General features: G+C 41.2%; 1 protein-coding gene across 1 annotated transcript in view; it reads right to left on the bottom strand.

Annotated features, from left to right (window-relative positions):
* The window catches only part of Rasgrp1 (RAS guanyl releasing protein 1), a 72,780-nt gene that overhangs the window by 12,910 nt on the left and 39,303 nt on the right, over window positions 1–20,567 (bottom strand). Inside the window, exons 4-15 of the mRNA XM_027925726.3 lie at window positions 16,576–16,638; window positions 15,564–15,695; window positions 13,069–13,222; window positions 9,767–9,940; window positions 8,721–8,837; window positions 7,221–7,496; window positions 6,019–6,099; window positions 4,578–4,682; window positions 3,615–3,724; window positions 2,734–2,878; window positions 1,974–2,010; window positions 1,047–1,199 (exon numbers count right to left, since the gene is read on the bottom strand). Of these exons, the coding sequence (XP_027781527.1) occupies window positions 1,047–1,199; window positions 1,974–2,010; window positions 2,734–2,878; window positions 3,615–3,724; window positions 4,578–4,682; window positions 6,019–6,099; window positions 7,221–7,496; window positions 8,721–8,837; window positions 9,767–9,940; window positions 13,069–13,222; window positions 15,564–15,695; window positions 16,576–16,638 (1,547 nt within the window). The remainder of the gene's footprint in view (window positions 1–1,046; window positions 1,200–1,973; window positions 2,011–2,733; window positions 2,879–3,614; window positions 3,725–4,577; window positions 4,683–6,018; window positions 6,100–7,220; window positions 7,497–8,720; window positions 8,838–9,766; window positions 9,941–13,068; window positions 13,223–15,563; window positions 15,696–16,575; window positions 16,639–20,567) is intronic.

Consider the following 20,567-nt stretch of genomic DNA (forward strand, 5'->3'; position numbering starts at 1 on the left):
AGTATCTTTGCTAAGTAGACAGAGGCAGACATTTCTGCTGCTTTGCAGTTTGGACCTGGGGAATCTCAGAGACAGTTTAAAAATCACTTTCTTATTCTATTATTTGCATTTTAACACAAGCACATTTATATCTCAATTGTTGAAATTTTTGGCTTAGTCCTAGGATTGCTTAGTCCTTGTATGATTTGGAATATTAATCTGCAAATTTGTCTTGAGAGTTTTGCTTATTCTCTTCCTTTTGTGTCTACTATTCTATTTCTAGAATTTTGACAGTTATTTCCTTCAGTCCTCATTGAGTCCCCAGTCTAAGACCAGGTCTTAATGGTTTGGGGTTCCTATCCTGGAAAAAAAAATGGGAATATCACAGGTAGCCACTCATAGTGGATGGCCTTGCCTGTAATTAATGATAGCCTTAAGTGACAGTTGCAGTTTTTTTTCTGTCTCCTATCTCAGTTTTAAGTAATGAGTCTGGTTCTGTTCACCTTTTATGCAAAGGTGGTCTCTGTTACTCTGCAGAAATAAAATTCTCAGCCGCATTTGCCTGCTTCTGCAAATGGAATCAAGAAAACTTATGGCTTCAGTTTTCACTTATTATAGTATGTTTTCACTACATTTCTGAGTAGTAGAAGAGTGACTAGCTCCTCTTTGATTATTCCTTTTAAATTAATATACTGTTTATAGATCATGTTATATATATATGCACATTCACCTTACTGTTTTTAGGTTTGGGGGTGGAGTAGGACAATTGTTAACTTGAAGCACTATTTTGGCCAGAAATCAGTGTCTGCACTTGGTATAGGTGCTCAGAAAACACTAGCGACTCCTGATTTCTATGCCTACCCTGCACTATTATTCTAGTACCCTTATGTCTGAGATATAGGCAGGGAGCTGAAACTCAAAAGTGTGGCAGGGATCAGTCCTGGTCTAGCAGTAGAGGTTAAGGTTTACTGAAACTTGGACATGCAATCATGAGGTGATCTTTCCTACCCACACACTCCACTCTTCCTCTATATTTTCCAAGATGAACATTCCCAGTGCTTACTTACCATGGAGCAGATCTTTGGCTCCCAGTGAGCAGAGGTTGGGCATTGGCCCCACAGAGGTACTATTCTCAGTGGAAGGTGCTGGGTTCTTGGCTCGCTTCTTGCATTCGAAAACCACCAGGTCTTTGCATTGTTTGTGGCAGTTCATCCCACAGTCTGTGGACAAGAATCCCTAGTCAGGAAGTCTTTCTGTTTCCTCCAGGGTCTCACAACCAAACTCATCCAGTGGTCTCTTTTTCAAACATGTCTATCCTATCTTCTGGAGCTAGGATACCTAACATTCCCCATGAACCCAGCATTCTTCTCTCTTGATAAACCTTGGGCCTCACAAGCTGATCATATCCCTTATTTGTGAGTCTCAGAATCAAAAGCAGAATACCTTGGAGGGAAGAGATGGTATCCAGGTCATCCTGCACACTCTGCCTACTCTAGGGAGATCCCCTGGAAGCCCCCAGCTGCTAGGTCTTAACTTTTTCTTTCTTGCATTAAAAAAATAAAAATAGAAATAGAAATAAAACTTTCTCCCATTCCTGAATTATCCTACTCACAAGGAAGGACACTTTAGGTTCTGAGATATCTGCTGATAAAAGGAAAGCTGATAATCATTTATATCATATTCCAGAAGGGATTATCCTTTTTATTGGGAATCCACCCTTCCATGAGAGTATGAAAACAGTCTCTTATCAGCTGCTTCTATTTTCAGAGCAGTCAAGATAGAGAGAGGATCTTGTAAAGGCAAACTATGTCACAGGTCACCCAGGTATTCCTCTCTCCTGTGTGATGGCAGTCCCTCTCAGAGTGCTCTTGGGAAGCCAATTTGAAAATGAGGTTCTGTCTCTACCAAGAAGTTGTGGACTTCATAGACGAGTACTGCTATTGAGAGTCCCTCAAACTAGGGAGAACGATGTGGCCAACAAAGCTGAGTCTTACCTTTACATCGATATCCTTGTTTGATCACTCCCCAGAGCTAGGAGACAAATGAGAATATACATGTCATTCATCTATCTGGTGTGAGGCTACAGGGTAACACTCATTCATTTTCCTTCACTCTACTCTCTAGCTTAAATAGAAAGGACACCTATTTTATTTCTTGTCTTGTTCCTCAAACCTTAAACTGAAAGCAGGAAAAAGCATTGTTGGCCAAGCTTGACTAGTGTTTTTATGATCCAGGCCTTCTGCAGGCCTGAAATGGATGAATCAAGAGCAACAGGCTGCTCTGAACTCCATACTGACAGACAAGGATATGGTCTTGGATCAGGAACCTGGTTTAGAGGACATTTATTGGGTCAGGGTGGGACAGAGGAGGGGAGAGCTCGGGTGAGCTCTTAAAGGCAGGTTTTATGTTTTGTTTTGTTTTGTTTTGACAGGGGAAGGAAGGTATCTAATATTTTTTCTAGCATTTGAAACAGCACATGAATATGATACTTCGAAATGTATATCCAAAGTCCACCATTGTTGTACCATTTATTCCAGGCCTCATTTACCAGGAATAAGAAAAAGTGAGAAAAAGAAAGACAAGGTGAACACAAATAAAATCCATACACTTGAGGACTAGGTCCTTCTCTGTGTTGCTTGGGCACTAAGCTGGGATAAGTTTGTAAGGATTGTGAAGCCCATGCCTGTCTTATTCACTTAAATGTCCTGTACGCTTCACCAAGTTCAACCCTGATACAGTCTAACAATAACTTACAAATCCAGCACAGTTGTCGCAGAAAGTGGGCTTCAGGTAGGTGGTCTCTTGGAAGTTGTGAGGAAAGCCCAGGCCCAGTTTAGAGTAGATAGAGCTGGCCCTCATGAAGTAGGCTGTAATCTCATCCCTGCTGATGAGGCCTTCCCTGCCAGCACATGACAGGCAAGTATGTGAGTTGAGGCACAGGTGGCTTCTAGGCTTAGATACTCACCTTTTATCATCAGTGGCAATACAGTGTGTACTACGTGATGATTGCTTCCACAAGCCCTCCTCATCCTAAGAATAGTGATGAGGACAGCATGGAATAAGTAGGTAAAGCAGGTTATTCAGTCCCAGAGCCATTCTTTGGCTAGACGAGGTAACTGACTTTACCACTATCTACAAGACTTGAAAAATAAATGATGTAAAATTTATTTCTAGAGAGGAAAAATGACTTATGTTATAGTTTCTGACTTTAGACAGTATATAACTAGAACCCACAGCCATATATTTGGTTTCTCATAAAGAATTATAATAGAAGATAATAACTGAGAAAAGTAAATATGCAAAATGTGAATAAATATTAGTTCTTTCCCATAATTTGTAAGATGAAACAAGAAGGAAGATTGAACTTTTTCTTATTTGTAGTTGGCTCTTCCTAAGATAGCAGATTTATGGAATCTTCAATTTCGAGATATTTTTAAAAGCATGAATATTTCATGGTCTGTTGTCCAAACTGAAGGCAAAGAGACCTTCAGTTGATGACTCTTTTAGCTCCAGTATTCATTATATAATCATAGCAGCAACACATACGAGTTTACAGGTTCTTCTAGTGAAACACTCTATAAACCTGTTCTCATCAGCAGGCTCATAACAACATATTCCTGTACATACATCCTCACCTGTCTTTGTCCATCACACAGAAGGAAAATGGAAAACTGGCAGCAATCTTTTCAAACTCTTCCTGAGAAATGTATCCATCCTGGTCATGATCATAGTTCTTGAAGACAGACTGAAAAAAAGGTATGTCTGTGGTGATTACTATAGAGAAACCTATAATCTCCCTTTAGCCAAGTGAAAAAGGGGCTGGGGCAGTTGGGACAAGCCTTTTGACAGCCTGAATGAGAGGAACAAGGAAACAAAAACTGAACCCTGGATAAGCTGAGATAGAACCCATTCCATGAGCTGTGGCAAAGATGCACAGGTTGCTTCCCAGGTCTTTGCCTTTAGGGGTGGCCAGGTGCTCTTGACAATTAGCAATCAGCTGTGCCATTGCACTGCTAGTCCACTGCATAAGGGGTGTTCTCCCTCCACCCTGCCCTTCTGTCATCACTCAGCTCAGATTACGCCTTTTCTGAGAAGCTCCTATGAACAGTGGAGTTGGAAGTGCTTTCTCCCTACTTTAATCCTCTGTTCCTCATTGTTGTGCTCTTTGACTTCTCTTGTTAAACAAAAATGGCCCATAGTAATACAGGCAGAAGTATGCAAGTATGGAGCCCCTCCTCTGCAGTTAGCATGGAGAATTGAACCAAGTAGGGCCACAATGCTCAGTTTCAGATTCTTGTTACCCTTACTATACTCAGACCTTTCCCAATTCCTCTTTGCTCCTGTCAACCAGCTTTCAGACTTGCTTTCTTGCTAGGCCTTTAAGGAGAGTCAGACCTGCCTCATATGAGACCAAAGTGCTAGCAAATTATACCTTCTGAACCATTCCTTAGTTACAGTATGAGAATAGGGTCCTTGTGCTCCTGCAGGAATGAGTTTCAACTTTCTCACCTTTGTGTTTCTGTCACTGTGCTCCCCTCATCCTTGCCCCCACACAAAACTAATGCCTTGTTTCTGTCTGTTGAAACAGAGGTACTTACATCCACCATCCTCTGGACGTGTTTGCTAATGGTCTTTGGGTCTGGTTTGGGAGATACTCCGGAGGCCCAGTCCACTACTACCGGTGGCTTTGAAGGTGTTAGTGGCTAAAATGAAATATTCAGAGAAATCCATAATTTGGAATTTCAACTTAGAGCCCCTTCCTTTCCCACTACCTGACAGTTCCATCTATAGATAAGCCCTGGCTGTGTGCAGTGGCATAGAGTACACATGTAACTGAAATCTGTACGAATAATCTTGATTAACAGTGTTGTGCTTTACAGTTCCTATAGTGCACTTCTCATACATTATCTCCAGCTACAGATAATTTAAAATTCTCAATGTGCCCAAGTTTCATTCCTTTTCCATTAAACCCTTGTCAGAGCTGTCAACAAAGTAAAGTGAATCATTTAAATTTGCTCTATCCTCTAGTCACTTTTTAGTAGAGAGGTGAATGAGGAAAAAACTAGTAAAAAGGCATCAAGATACATAAGAGAAAAACAAAAACTGAACCCTGGATAAGCTTAGAATCCATTCCTAAATATTTGAAACTTAGCCCAAATTAAAATCTCCTCTAAAAACAGGAGAAATTCACCTTTTTACTGAAGTGTCTCTGACACCCTGAAAATAGAACCTACTAAATATTTCCAGTGAATATTTTTCATTACAATAGGAAGCTAGAACTTGATTTTTTTGTGTAGAGGCAGTGAAATCTAGCCCCTTTAAATAGATCAGCTGGATTTCTTATGTGCAGACAGCTATTCCCTTGAGGAGCACTGATTTTGGGGTTGGGAAACTTCCAAGGAGACTGAAATGATTTTACATGCCTGCAGGACAGACAGGGCCGATAACCTCACTTTGAGGTTCCTAAGGTGTGCAGTTCCAGGACTAAGTTCTATTTTGAGGACTGCTGGACATTAAGAGGTCAGAAGACCCAGCAAACTGCTCTTTCTGTGAGGTCTGAATCTGACATAAGAAATAATGGGCCTATTCTACCTACCATGCCAGAAAACAGAAGTAAAGCTTCTCATTAGTATGCATATCTTCCCCCTCATTAACAAATCATAGTAAAACAACTTATGTGGGGACACTTTTCATAGGAAAATGATGTCACTCAAGTTCATAGTACTATCTCCCTTCTCTAATTTGTAAACCACTGACTGATTCCACCACTCAAGACGCTCTCATGGTATATAGTTTTTACTGTTCATAGTCATCCCTTCAACTCGATCACAAGCTGTTTATGAATAGCAATTGTGTGTCACTCATTTCGAGAAGCTTTCTCTGTTCCTAGCTCAAGGCTGTCACATAGAAACAATATACTTATGAAACATTCTTATGAATATCTTATGAAACAAAAAAATTCTGTTTCTTAAGATAAATTAACTTGAGGAGCAACTGGTAAAGTACCACCACACACCAGTTTTAACGTGAGAAACTCACTGGGGCTCTGTGGTTCCTTGGCTCTCGTGCATAGGAAAGCTCATAAATTTCATCTTCAGTGTAGTAGAGATCCAGAGATAACTGTGGATCAAAGCAGAACAGGGTTAATTGCTAGGATGCCATCTACTTACCCCAAGACTCATGTTCCTTTCCTGGTTCCTTTTCTCCAGTGGTTTAATCTTCTTGGCATGTAACAGTTTGTTTTAAAAATTCACAAAATTTGGCCAGTGTAACACCTGCTACTGCAATAGGGCAAACATTAGTTATTTCTTGTTAAATTGTTTTTAAATTTTGGAGAAGTCCCAGGATGCCCTCTTTTTAACTATGATTTCATATTTTTGGTTTAACATCTAAGCCTCTATAAGCCATCTAAGCCCCTGTTCATTTTGTCCAAGGCAGAGATCAGCCAAGGTCAGCAACTAAAGAGAAAGGGCTAGAACACCAAGATTCAGCCTGGGGTGCTATCGAAATGTTTCTGCAAGGTAGAAAGAGGTTATGGTCATTATTTATTTCACAAAAAGAATTGGGTTAAAACTTGTATAATTTTAGAACTGAGAGAGAAGTTAGAAGGTGTCTTGGAGACTAACCCCTCTGAATTCACAGAGGAAACAGACTTGGACAGTATGGGCCCACAGTCACCCAATCAGTGAACCACAGAATTGCAGGTCTGGAAGGAAGGAAGCTCAGCTGTTGTTACCTCACACCCAAAATGCAAATCCTGGTTTCCACACCACTGACAAGAGTTCACCTACCCTTTGGCTTGGACATCTCCAGGAGCAGGGTTCTAAGCCAGTAGTAGCAGGACTCAAAGAACAAACCTGCCTGTTATACTCACTGTCTCCCCGTTTTTAGATAGCACACAGTTTCCTCTTGTTACCAATGCTATATCCTGATTTGCCCTGTGCTGCTCCTAAAGAGATTAAGACTGCTTTCATGGGAGTAAGGAAACACTCCTAGCAGTCCAAAAGGCACACTGCTCAAGAGAAAGGATCTCCCCATCTGGGTCTGCATCAAGGCTCTGATACGGAATAATGTGTGGTCTCTTGGCAGGTTATGTCTATGCCCCAGTACCCCATCCATAAAGTGGAAATAGTAGTTCTATTTCATAGAGTTTTTATGAGGCTTAACTGCTCAAAAAAATTTGGCGAGGTGTACCGAATGAAGCTTGGCATACAAAAATTGTTCTCAAGTGTAAACCTCACCGTGAGCAGGTGCACCAAGTCCTTGTTGGCTTCCAATGGTGGGGCTACCTCCTGCAGCTGCACCAGTTCATTGATATGATTGTACAGAGCCAGCAGCTTGTGGACGTTCACCTTCCCATCTTCCAGATAGTCGGGCATAGCTTCATACAGGGAAATGAGATCCTTGAGATGCACCCCCAGTATGGGGATCTTGAAGTGGGTGCACTCCCCATAGGCTCGCCTGTAGTTGTCATAATTTCTGCAGGAGGACAGCAGCTCAGTCATCTCACCCAGAACCTACAAAGTAGAACAGACCAGTCACAGGTGCTCGCTGAATATGGTATGTTGTCTGTAATGGCTGTCTTGCTTATTCTCATCCCCTGCCATGGTTTCACTCTATCCATAATTCATCTAAAAGGTAGAGATAGTGGCTTCCAAACTAACACTGGCTATATCAAGTGTCACAGAATACACTACACACTTTACTTGATTTTACTACATAACTTAAAGAATTTAAGTAGAGTTTAATTATTTTTGTATTCAAATTATTTCTTTTCAAAAATTAATAATATAAACACCTGACATAAAAATTGACGAGGCAGCCAGGAACAGTGACACACACCTGTAATCCCAGTGGCTCATGAGGCTGAGGCAGGAGGATCACAAGTTCAAAGCCAGCCTCAGCAAAAGTGAGGTGCTAAACAACTCAGTGAGATCCTGCCTCTAAATAAAATACAAAATAGAGCTGGGGATGTGGCTCAGTGGTTGGCACCTGCGTTCAATGCCCAGTATACACAGACACACACAAAAATAAAATCTGAAGATTTTTATTTATTGTACAGAGCTACATACAATAAATAACAAGTATCCCTTTAGTCCTGAGCCAGGGACACTGTAGTTCTTAACATTTTAAATGTGATGTCAGAAAGTTCTGCCTTTGTGGCTGGCAAGGGGGACGCATGTGTTTTAACTGTGGAGTTACAGTAGCTTCTTGCATGTTACTTTCCTTATGAAGCCCTCTATGGAGCTTTATCTCAAGACAGAGCTCATCTCCAACTGTGAGAAAATTTGAGTATTCAGAAAGTCATTCTCCAAGTGTTCTGGGTAGCTTGGGTTTTAACATGTCACTATACACTTGACTTGCAAACTGAACTTTGGTTAACTGAACCTTACTCCTTTTGGGAAAACATTTTGGAGCAAGGAGCTGGGTCAAGGGAATCGGCAGTAAAGATGGTGACTAAATATTCAGTTGCCTATGAACATGGGAAAGACATATATCATTTCAACTGGCCCAGCAGGAAGGTGTACAGTGACACTGTCTTAAGATCAGATAGAATCATAAATACTTTCAAATCTATAACTTTCCCATCCTATGGATTTCCTTAGGGTTTGCCTCCCTGGTCCTTTCCCTGGTTGACCAGGTGTGGTGTGGTTTGGAAATGCTGATCTGAACCTTAAGGAGAAAATGGTTCTAGTGTTGGGAATGCTCCTAAGGGCCGGAGAGAAGATAGTAGCACTGACCTTATTGATTTCATGTGGGACATGCGAACTGGTCTCCTTGAGCCTGGAGATTGAGCTGTGACATAGCCCCCCTATTACAGCCATCAATGTATTGAAGTTCTGTAGCTGGTGGAGTTTCTGTGACACAAGAGATAAGATAGCAGAGTCACTGTACATGTGAATTATAAGGGGAGTTTAGAGGCTGACTCTTGTCTCTGCCACGAGTCTTCCTTATACCCATCAAAGACTAGTAATCAAGAATTGCACTTTTCTGTTTCTCTCTCCCTTTCAGCTGAATTCCAGATGAGTGGATCCTAAATTAGCAAGGTGTCACATCTCCCTCCCTTTGCTGTAGCTGATCTGTGACCACCATCTAAATCAGTGGTGTCCAAGAATCACCCTGAGCATTTGTTGAACTCAAAAACTGTTAAACCCAAACCAGACATTCTGATTCCCTGGATCTGGGATGGGCTTAGAGATTTCTACCTTTAATGAATATCAGAGTAGGTGGTCCAGGTACCAAACTTTGAGCAACACTAGTGTGTATCATCCAGAGTTGGAAAAATATCATTAAGTATAATGTTTTATTCATTTACCCCAGATTTATCAGTTTGTTTTATTCTTGAGCATAAGGAGTTTGTCTTTAGGCAATGTTCAATGCCTGAAGGCATAAGAAGGGATACAGAAGCTGGAATCTCTACCCCTTAGACATTAAATCCAACTAATGCAGCATGAGCTCCAAGACCTAAGAAAACCCAGGCTGGTTTGGCTCCAGCAAAACATGACTTTTGCCATGTGGGCCAGATTTGCGAAAAAAAAAAGGTAAGCATCTTCTGAAAAATGTTAAAAGATCTACATGTGAATCCGGATCCTGAGATGGCCTGTATGGCCCTCCACATTGTCCTTGGGTGAGAAAATTTAAAAATCACACCTAAATCAGGGGACATTTGAAGCACATAAGGCCCTATATGGTTCAGGAAGAACAGCTCAAACCGATAGAGTAGGCTGGAAAGAAAGGGAATGGATGATTTAACTCAGAGACCAGGCAAAAATCTTAACCCACTCACCTGAGCCACATGGATGAACTTGATGAAAACTTCTGCCCGGAGCTGCGGGGTGGGGCGGCTGAGAACCATCAGTTGTACCCACTGGGAGATGCCATTGCACAGGGCAATGGATCGCTCCATGGTGGGGTTCTCCTTCACACAGCTATTTACAAGGTAATTTTGATAATCAGAGAACTGGGGGGAAAAAAACAACCATCAGGACTGTGCACTGGTATTCTGGGAAATCTGAGGGACAAGTCAGTTCTGCTCAGTAGTAGCTGGGACATGCTATGGGACAGACAAACTTGTATCCTCCCCTCCTACATCTTTGCCATGAGGCCAAAAGGAATGATGGGAGGGAAGTCACATCATGGCCCCTCTACATGAAAATTAATTAAGCATCAGTGGATAAGTACACACCCTAATTAATCTAACTGTTGTTTTTGAGTGTATATTGTTTGTGTCTCCTCTAGATTCTAAAAACACTGTAGAACTATCTCACCATTAGTTCTGGCTCTGCTGCAAAATTTGAAAAAGATAATTCCCTTCACAAAAACAAATCTTTACCAGCTATTTTCTTTTCTTAAAAATGTGATAATAAAATCTCCCCTATTTAGGACATGAAGTTATCTCAATCAAACAAGATAATATATGAAAGCACTTCAAAAAGCACTTCTAACTTTTTGAAGTGCTATATACATGCAAAGTGGTGCTAATAGGATAATTATTATCTCATGCTAAAACAAGCCTGTTTGGATTTTCTTCTGCTAACTTGAACAGAGGCCAAAGGAAAGGGGTACATGAGACGTGGTTAACTATATATTCAGTGACCATAGTTTCCCAAACAAGATAATGGCATTTTCTGTGGTTTACAACAAAACAGCATATGTGAAACTGGAAATGTCCTGGAAGATCTGGTATGTGATGCCTGTAGCCATTATGTCCCTGTCATAAGAGTCTTTCTGCTCACACATTGTAGCCAAAAGGGAGGAATGGTCTGTTTTCTTCCAACACTCCCATGGGAGTCTTTGGTGCTATGCCCAGTCTGAACTCTTCCCAGTGAAAGCAGGTGTGGCCACGTGGCATAACCACAGGATTTGAGGGAGAGATCTAAGAGCCAATGAATTTACCACATTGCCATTCATTTGCCACAGAGATGGTGGCAATTCCTGAGAAGTTGAAGCTGCTATCATCTGGGTCCTGAGTCAATGATCAGCCCCTACTGACCCGTGTTAGACATGTCCCATGTTACTTAGAGTGAAAAATGAATTTTTGCATTGTCAACCATTGAGATTGCATGTGTGTGCATGTGTTGAGGGGTGTTACGGCAGTACGCCTTAGTCTTGCCTTAAGAGTAGTAAATAACACCAATGAGAAGCAATGAGGTTACAATACCAATGAGACTATGTAACCTAAATAAGAGAGCTGTAAATTAACAAGGTAACCATTTTACTGTGTGGTGATTGCTGATGGGTAGAGAAATCTGAGTAGGACCAAAACTACTCCTTTAAGGAGACATAAGAGAGACATAGAAACCAAAAGTGTTGGGCTGCAGATAAAAAACACACTTGTCTGAAACAAAAGTTGCCATGATTCATTCCAATGAATAGCCTCCCACTGAGAGACACCATCGCATCCCCTGGTTGTTGCTGCTGTTTTTAAGAATTAGCCCCATAGGCTCATCCCTGCTAAAGAATTGCAACAAACAAGGTTCACAGCAGAGATAAATTTCCCTTCAATCTCAGTTGGAAAGAAAAGTGGGAAAACTCTTTAGGACTATGTGGGGAAAACAAAAAAATTCCCTGAAATAGTCTTCTATAAAGCAAATCAAACCACTCAAAAAGAAATGAAGGTTCAAACTTTTGTTTTCAGTCCGAAATAGAACACTTGTTCAACCCCCAGGGAGATGGGCTAGGATTGCTTGTTCTGAACTGATTTTTCACTTCTGCCTGCAATGATCTGAACACTGGCATCAAACAGATGTCCTGCAGGCCTGACTGAACAGCCCTGCCAGTTTCTCCCCAGCAGAGCTCAGATTTCCCGTGTGATAAATAACCCTTTTCAGTGGCTCTCAGCTGTGCCTGGTGTCCTGCCCCATGATAGGGGAGGCGTTGCCAAATGGAAACTCCCCAAGTGAAGCTTTACAACAGGGCTCAGTGTCTGGGGGTGCAGGTGAGGGGACTGGGACTCCAAGACCAGGTTAATACTTGGAGACTTATTTCTAAGTAGAATGGAGGGTTCCTGGCTGGCTGGCCAACTATGTTGACAACAGAAGTTTTATCAATATAATGGGAAAGAATGAAATAACCTTTGTAACCTGGTTGGCATGTCTCTTTCCAGATGCAACTAGGCTCAATAAATTGGTGCTGAGTGACTAGGAGATGTGGTCCCAGCCCTGGCTCTTGACTCTGGTAAGCTGTACTGACTTTGCTCAAATCAGGCCTCTAGGCCTCCTCTCTCATCTGGGGAGCACAGGTCATTCTAGAATACACTGGGCATCTTAGTACTCCCTAGTTTTAGAGCAAAGCTGAAAACTGTACCTGCTGGCAGGAGTGGAGCCTGAGTGGAGTAATGGTGTCTGTTCTTAGGAAGGCGTATTGGCCAATGAGGGTCTGTTAGCACCTGAAATGTTGACAATTTCTCTTGTATGGAAACAATGTGCTCTGGTATGACACATGAGGATGCACGTGTGTGCCCTCCCTGTTCCTGGCAGTATATTGAAATCTCTCTCCAGCACCACTTCTTTTGGCTCTGCTTAGTTGTCCCAGTAGCAATGATAAGGTCAGCACAGTTTATCTCTAGAAGTATGATGACTGCTGGGCCATGTCAGCACCACTCTAGGGGTTTAGGGATATTTGGGTTAGGCTAGGAGTATCTTTTCTACTTTAGGATTTCCCAGAATCATTCAAAGCTACCCTTGAATGAATTTAAACTTCTAGGGAGACATATCCCAGTTTCATTTTTTTTAGGAAGATATAAAAGAAGTTCTGGAAGCCTAATGATCATCATGCGGGAGGGTGTGTGTGTGCGTATTTTCTCGCATATGCACGTGTGCAAGGTCCCTGCGTGCCCAAAGTGCATTACTGGAGTGAGTGTTGGGGTGGGGTGAAGTGGGTATGGAGGATGTGAGACCGAAGCACAGCAGAAGCAAACCAGGGGAACTCAGATGTACTGATTTTCCAGACTGTATGATGGTTTACTGGGAAAGCCTACCAGCACTGCTAGGGCCCCTAGTGTTAGTTAGACCGACTGTTTGCTCAATTTCTCTGCTTATTTTTAGAAATTTCCCAGAATAGTTTTTCTCCTGCCCCTTGGGTACATACTGATATCCTTCGAAAGGACTTGAACTCAAGGTAGGTGAGGTGCTCAGATAGCTCTTCTGGTTCCAGATGGTCAAAGAGCAGGGAGACTTTCCGTTTCTTGCTGGTATTTGATTTTATCCTTTGGGTGAGTTTCCTGGACCAGTCACGGGCGTTGCTTTTGTGGGTAATTGTGAGAGGGAGAAGACAAGGAGAAAGAATAAATTCCAATTACTTTTTGCAAGTATATCCACTGGTTTCGTCCACAGAATATGCAAAGCACCGAGAGCTTTGCTTGGCTAAAACAATGCATTAATAGAATTTCCCCAAATCAGGTTTTTTTTTTTTTTTTTTTTCCTGTGGCAGCAACCAGAAAGCCTTGCTGGTTTTCAGGTAGCCTTTTGAATATATCTTGGAGAACAGGGTAAATGAGTTTACTCTGAGGCAATGGAAAGAGAGTTTCAGGCACTGGTCAGTTTCCTTGCCTTTGGTCCAGGCTCCCTTGTGTATTATGCCTGCTCTCCCAATGCTTTTGTTCCTGAATTCTCGTGAGAGAGATAGGAGAGTGGAAATTTGAAGGCAGTGGGACAGTTCTCATGCCAGAAGAGCTCAGAGAACCACAGAGAGAAGACATCGTGCTGGAAGGAATTGTGTGTAGGAACAAGTGATCGCCCAGGGCAGATTTGAGTCATTTCCCTCCACTGTCCCCAGCCACTGAAATGACCAAGGAAACCTAGCTGACCCTAGAGTGCCCCTACTCCTCTAGTTCCTCATAAGCAACCCATGTGTCTTTTATGGGGTTTCAATTTCCCCCAACAAGACGGAAGCAGAGGAAAGCAGCCCAGTTTTGAAAGGCAGTAACTTGGAAATCTGTGTGTCCCAAATTGGTATCCCTAGATACCTTGCCTCTGATACAAGAGTTCTGTGATCAAGTGAGCTTAAGAAATGCAACAGATTCTGTAGCCATCTTGATCGGTGAGTATATTACAAACTCTAAAATGCATTGTAAAAGCGAAATTTAACAGGTTATTTCTGAAGTACATCTGGTCAGATGATACCCCACAGATTATAATTCTGTGGAAAATATTGGTACAGGAAAGTCAGCTAGGAAATATTAGGACAGGAGACCTAAGTTTGACAACTGTTCTGTCTCTAAATTCTCCATCTTCAAAATGAAAAACAAATTTTTACTTTGAAAACTCTCTTTAACCTTTGAAGATATATAATTCTAAGCAAAGAAGTACACAGAATCCAAACTGATGAACAGCCTTGTGTGGGGCTCTGGGATGTGATTTTGAAGTCACTTATATGTAGGCAGGGCATCGCGCATTGGGAACAGGCCTCTCAGTCCAGTTTCAGCTCTGACACAAGCTTACCTAGCTGTGTGACCACAGACTGGTCAGTTTCCCAGTCAGAAAACCAGGACTTTAGATGAGTTGATAACTAGAATGTTTTTTCATTGCTAGAATTATAAATCTTAGGGATTTGTGCTATTGCAAAATAACATGGCCATGCTGTGAAAATTTTAGCATACAATGTGTGTGCACTCCTCCCTCAAACTAGGAAGGGCATTCATTTTCCTGATTCAGCCAATCTAAGAAATAATAAAAATATTCCTGAGATCCCTTCCCAGCTCTAGAAGTTTAAATGATTTTCACAGACATCCGTAGATGTTATAAACCCTCTGTTGATTAGGTTTCTAAGCAGTTCTTTCCCCATTTACAAGTTCAGGGTGCCTCCTGCATTGACTAATAAAGAAGCATGAATCCAGTGTTGTACTTTCAGTTTCTCAGGAGGTGGATACATTTTAAGTGAGGTCTTGCTACCTGATTTCTTTTTGACTGGGATTTACTTTTGTCCCACTCTTGGATGTTAATTACCTATGGCTCAATCATGGGTTCTGTCTGCTTTCCTTTTAAATGTCCATTGTACTCTTTTTTATTTTTTATTTGTTCTTTTTAGTTATACGTGTCAATAGAATGTATTTTGATATATTATACATACGTGGAATGTAACTTTCCATTCTTGTAGTTGTACATGATATGGAGTTACACTAGTCACTATTCATATATGAACATAGGATAGTTATGTCTGATTCATTTTACTGTCTTTCCTATTCCCATCTCCCCTCCCTTCCCTTCATCCCCTTTGTCTAATTCAGAGTACTTCTATTGTTCCCTAACCCACCCCACCCCTTTATGTTGTGTTAGCATTTGCATATCAGAGAGAACATTTGGCCTTTGGGTTTTGTGAGATTGGCTTATTTTACTTAGCACATACTCTCCAGTTCCCTCCATTTACTGGCAAATGCTATATTTCATGTTCCTTTATGGCTGAGTAATATTCCATTGTACCAGCATTCATGGTGAGGCAATATGAACCCACTTCTCTGAGATCAGAGCACTCAGCAGGGAAGGGGAGCAGCCATCATCACAGGGACAGAAGCCTAGAAAAGCAATCTGGGTCATAGGAGGAAGATGGTTTAAAAAAAAAAAAATCACGAAAACCTTGACACTCACATTTGAGTTGTGTCAATTAGGCGGCAATGTAGCTCCTCACCATTGGCTTTTACCAGTTCCTGAAACTCCTCCATGGTGTTTGTCAAGCTGGCATCCATTTTAAACATGATCCAGAATTCTGTTATCCAGTACCTATGGGGAGGGAGTTAAAAACCACAATCCAACACTGAAGCCAAGGACTCATAATTGGGTAGGCTCCCAAGGGAATTTTTGATCACAAGGAGGATTCAGAAAAAGACAGAGGCTGATCCGTCCTACAGTGAAGTAGGTGGGTGGGGACAAGGAGGGACCTAAACCATCCAGCCAAAGTCTTCAGTGTCTCCATACACAGAATGCTCTGACAAGACAGGTAAAGTAGCCAGGACATAATCATGCATCATTATGTGCATCAGTTAATCACAAAGTGAAGAACTGCAGATAAACCAAATGTCCAAAAATGGAACAATGTATCTGTAAAATATACTTTATAACATATTAGAATGTTATATGGTCATGAAAAAACAGTGTTTTTAAGAAGTCTTTAATGACTATAGAATATACTGACAATAGAAAGCTAAGTGAAAACTATAGAATATAAAACTTTATGTATTTTTTGATCTCAAACCACATTTTAAAAATCTGTGTAGAAAAAAAAGGAAATATACCAAAATAGGTAGTTGGATGTGATGACTATTATTTTCTAAATTTTTAAAATGTTGTTCAGTTTTACTTTTTATAAGTAGAAATAAAAACAAGACATCCTTATCTCTGTGTATCTTCCTTAAGCCACTTGATGCCAAAATACTGTAAAATTGAAAAAAAAAAAAATGATATGAAGTTTAAGTTCAGGTATACCAGAAGAAATTCACTGTGCACTCTAGAGGCAGTTCTAGTAGCAAGCCTTGGTCTTTTTGGTCTGTCCAAGGGGCTTTATGGATGGTGGGGAGGGGAAGGGCAGGGAGGACAAGAAGAACTACAGCCCTTCACTTCAGCTCCCCTCCACAGAGTCTCCATGCAAGTGCAGAAACATTACCTTACAAAATAGCAGATCTTCAGGCAAAGCCCTGGTGAGTTCTTTGCCAAGGCTTCCTTATAGGTAGGGCTGTGGTTAAGGGAAATGGAAGCCTCTGTCACAGAAACCAAATAACCTCCATCTTTGAAAGTATTTACTAAAACAACTGCCTGAAATAAGGGGCACATGACCTCTTCCCTGTGCCCAAGAGGAGTCCAACTGCATCAACAAGCTAAAATGAGCCTTTTATCTTTTAAAATGTAACGGATTCATGCAGTGAAAAAAATTGTATAGTGAATTAGGAAAGGAAGACATATATGTTCAAATATATTTTCGTGATAATTAAGAACAATACTGTGAAAATTATAATAAATAAACCTAGAGGATGCCACTAGACTGACCCAGTAAACTGTGATGTCCAGTCAGACAAAGCTATGGGCATAATCCAATATACAACTGGAGATCACCTTAAAGAGTGTTGCCATTCTGAAGATTCCAAAATACGAAAGAACAGAAAAATCTCATCGAGTTTGCTTATCTGTAGAGATAGATACATGGAAAGTGTATTCATTTATTTTAAGAGTCAAAGAAATGAGAACTTCAATCCAGTGAGGAGCCTGAGGCAGGAGGTTCTGCCATCTTCCCTCCATCAATGGATTTAGGAATCAGATTATGTGGGCTGTGTATTTCACAAGCCTGGACATGGTGGTGCACGCCTGTAATCCAAGCAATTTCAGAAGCTGAGGTGGGAGGATGGCAAGTTCGAGGCTACACTCAGCAACTTTGAGGCCCTAACTCAAAAAATACAAAGTACTGGAGATGTAGCTTCATGGTAAAATGCCCCTGGGTTCAGTTGCCAGTACCAAAAAAGCAAAAACATAATCACTGCAATCTAAGATTGAGTGGCTTCCAGCTGAGCTCAGGAGAGGAGTGCAGTGAGCAGCCAGGAAAGATCAAAAGCCAAGGATAGTCAAAACCATAGTGCTAATGTTTATTAGGAAGGCATTTGTGCATTTTGAAACTTCATATGTTTTAGAGCATATTAGATTGATAGCCTTGAAATTTCCATTAGGAATGTTTTAAGTGCTTCACATTTGTGGTTTTAAATTGAAATTTAAATAATTTTATGCATAGTTTTGAAACATGTAGACAATGCTAGCTTTACTGTTTATAACTTTAATTTATTAGAGTTGTAAATAATTACTTAGAATTCAGGGAGATATCTGAAGCACTTAAAAATAATATAAAACGTAAAATGAGTACCTGTAGTTTAAGACCATTTAAAGTATTCAATCAACATTATTCAAATTAACCAAACATTTTTCAACTGCTTGCTGACACGTACTAGACTTATACAAAAATAAGATATGCAAGCTCAACTTGAAAACCTAAAGGACTATGGTTATGAAATTTATAACTTTAATAAAGTGACTCATAATTTTAAAAATTGAATTTTAATAGGCTTACTGCCTATTAAAATATGTCCTTGAGATTAGAAAACAAAACAAAAACCACACAACCCCCCTACATCAACAAAGGTAATTAAGACAAAAGTACAAGCAACTGGCAAACTTCATGGAATAAGAGGTTCTGGTGCCCACCTTTCTGCAGGCGTGAAAGGCAGAATCGAGAATGAGATGGTTTTATATTTCTTTATGCCAAATTAATTGCTTTGAAGGAGGGATTTAAGCACAAAACACATTTTAGATAAATACCTCTTAAGAGTCTATATTTGTAATATTCGGCTAGTTGAATTATTTTCTTTCTTTGTTAAAGGGGAAGGGACAAAAGACATGCTTCTCTATTAAAATAACAGATACACGAAATCAATATGGTGGTATTTGCCTTCCTCCTGGTTGTTCCTTATCCTCCTTTCATGTCTACTGACAGCACATGTAGTCTGCATGTGGTTCTGTGTCATTGTACAAATCCAGTCTGTCTATCTAATGCCTAGCCTGGAGCCACTCTGAATGTTGTCTGGAAGGCTGGAAGCTGCCTGAGGTCTTCAGAGCTCAGAAACCATGATAGAGGCAGTCCCTGCAGGCCAGGCAGAGCTCCCTCTTTCCAACTCTAGGAGATGAAACAAACTTAGTAAGAGGCTGAGGCTCTGCTACTCTGGCATGAACTGCAGGGTTTGCTGGAAGCCTCAGACTCTGGCCCCCCTTTCTTCTTTTCACAACTCCTACTATGGCCAGAAAGCACCAGCACATGCTGACCTTACTTTTTAGGCATCTAAACTATTCAATCAATGCATGTTTTAAAATCAATCAATCAATCAATCTCTCTCTCTCTCTCTCTCTCTCTCTCTCTCTCTCTCTCACACACACACACACACACACACACACACACGCACACACACACACACACACAGTGAAAAAGAGGAAACCATCTGAGTTTATTTAACTAAAAATTCTCTTACTTCCAGGTGAAAGAACAAGGAAACCAAGAGCGAAGGAAAACATCATTTTGCTGTCAGTGTTTAACCTTTCCATTACAGAGTCTTCTTTCATACTGCCTGTCTTAGAATCCTGTCTTCCACCCTAGCTTACTTTTTAAGCTAAGCAAAGCCTAGATATCTAAAAAGTTTGAGTATAAAGAAAAAAGTTATCCCAGTGCTTTGTGTCCATATGGTGCAACATTGATTGCACCCTATCATGAGACACTAGGCTCAGAGAAACAAAGGTGAGTAAGCTTCGTCCCTGCCCTTGGGGGGCAATCTAGTGTAGGGATGATTTGCAAATAGGTAAGTGTATGTGCTTTAAAATATACTTATATTGCTCTTAAAGTAATTTTGCAGTACCCTTGCAACCTTTCATATTACTAACAACAATCAAGCCACAGCAGCTAGACTCGGTTACTTGACACAGTCATTAGCCAGAGCGCACAGTATTACATGCAAAGCTTAGAGACAGAAGATCAGGTAGATACCTTTAGTTAGTTCACAGAATAAAAACACTTCACACTTTCTGCAGTCACAGATGAGAAGCTGAAAAGCTTCTAGGCAGATTACCTCCAGGCTAGAGGGAGACACATTTTGACTGAAGCAATACAAAACTAAAGTCAAAGCAGTTAAATAGATTTTCAATCAAGAAGACTATCTTCAACCACCACAAGTATTTTTAAAAGAAGAGAAGGGCTGGAAAAGTCAAGGAAAGGCTCCACAGAGAGGGTCTTGAAAGGAAAACATTTAGCTAGGCAGAGGGAAAAACGGGTTTCCAGGCCCAGGCATCTCAGAGGCCCCTTAAATTTGGAGTATTGAGGAATCCAGGGTAGAGGGAAAGGGGCTCCTGGGAGAGCTGTAGGATGCGACAGGGAGGGTGGATGGTGTCAGAGGCAAGATGCAGCAGGGAGTGGGGGTAGGCTCACACTGTGGAGGCATTTTGCAGGCAAGTTGAGGAGTCAGACATGAACCCTAGTAGTTGGCAGAGGCCCCAAAGCAACAGCCTGCCCAATTTGTTTTTAGGATGTGAGTTAATATCCAGGTGTGGATAATAACCAGACGGGAGAACCATATAGATGAGAAGACCAGTAGGGGGCAGAGGTCTGGGATTGTGACAGTGGGGACCTGGACCGGGATGGTGGTATAGAAATGAAGGGATGAGAGCAGAAACAGGTCATTTCTGAAGCAGAAACCCTGGGACTGGGTGGCAGATTCTGTAGGAGGTGAAAAGCAGGGAGGAGTCAGGACTGCTCCTGATGTTTCTGGTTTTGGCAACTGGATGGATAATGACACCACCACCTGAAACTGAAAATGAAGATACTGGTGCCAGTGTGGAATATAATAAGACTGTGGGTAGTTGGGGGTGGTAGTGGTGAGCAAATGAACATATTAAGGTGTTTGGATATGTTAAGATTGAAGTGTGGGCACGAGAAACTAGTCCAGACCTTCAAAAAATGGCTTAGTTTACAGAAACATAAATTGGAAGAAGTCACCATCAGCACAGAACCACCATGTGGACATCCTGGGGAGAAACCGCCCATAGAAAGGCAGTCAAGTGAATGGAACACTGGGA

The sequence above is a fragment of the Marmota flaviventris genome, chromosome 2 (genome assembly GCF_047511675.1).
Source record: "Marmota flaviventris isolate mMarFla1 chromosome 2, mMarFla1.hap1, whole genome shotgun sequence".
Taxonomy (NCBI): domain Eukaryota; kingdom Metazoa; phylum Chordata; class Mammalia; order Rodentia; family Sciuridae; genus Marmota; species Marmota flaviventris.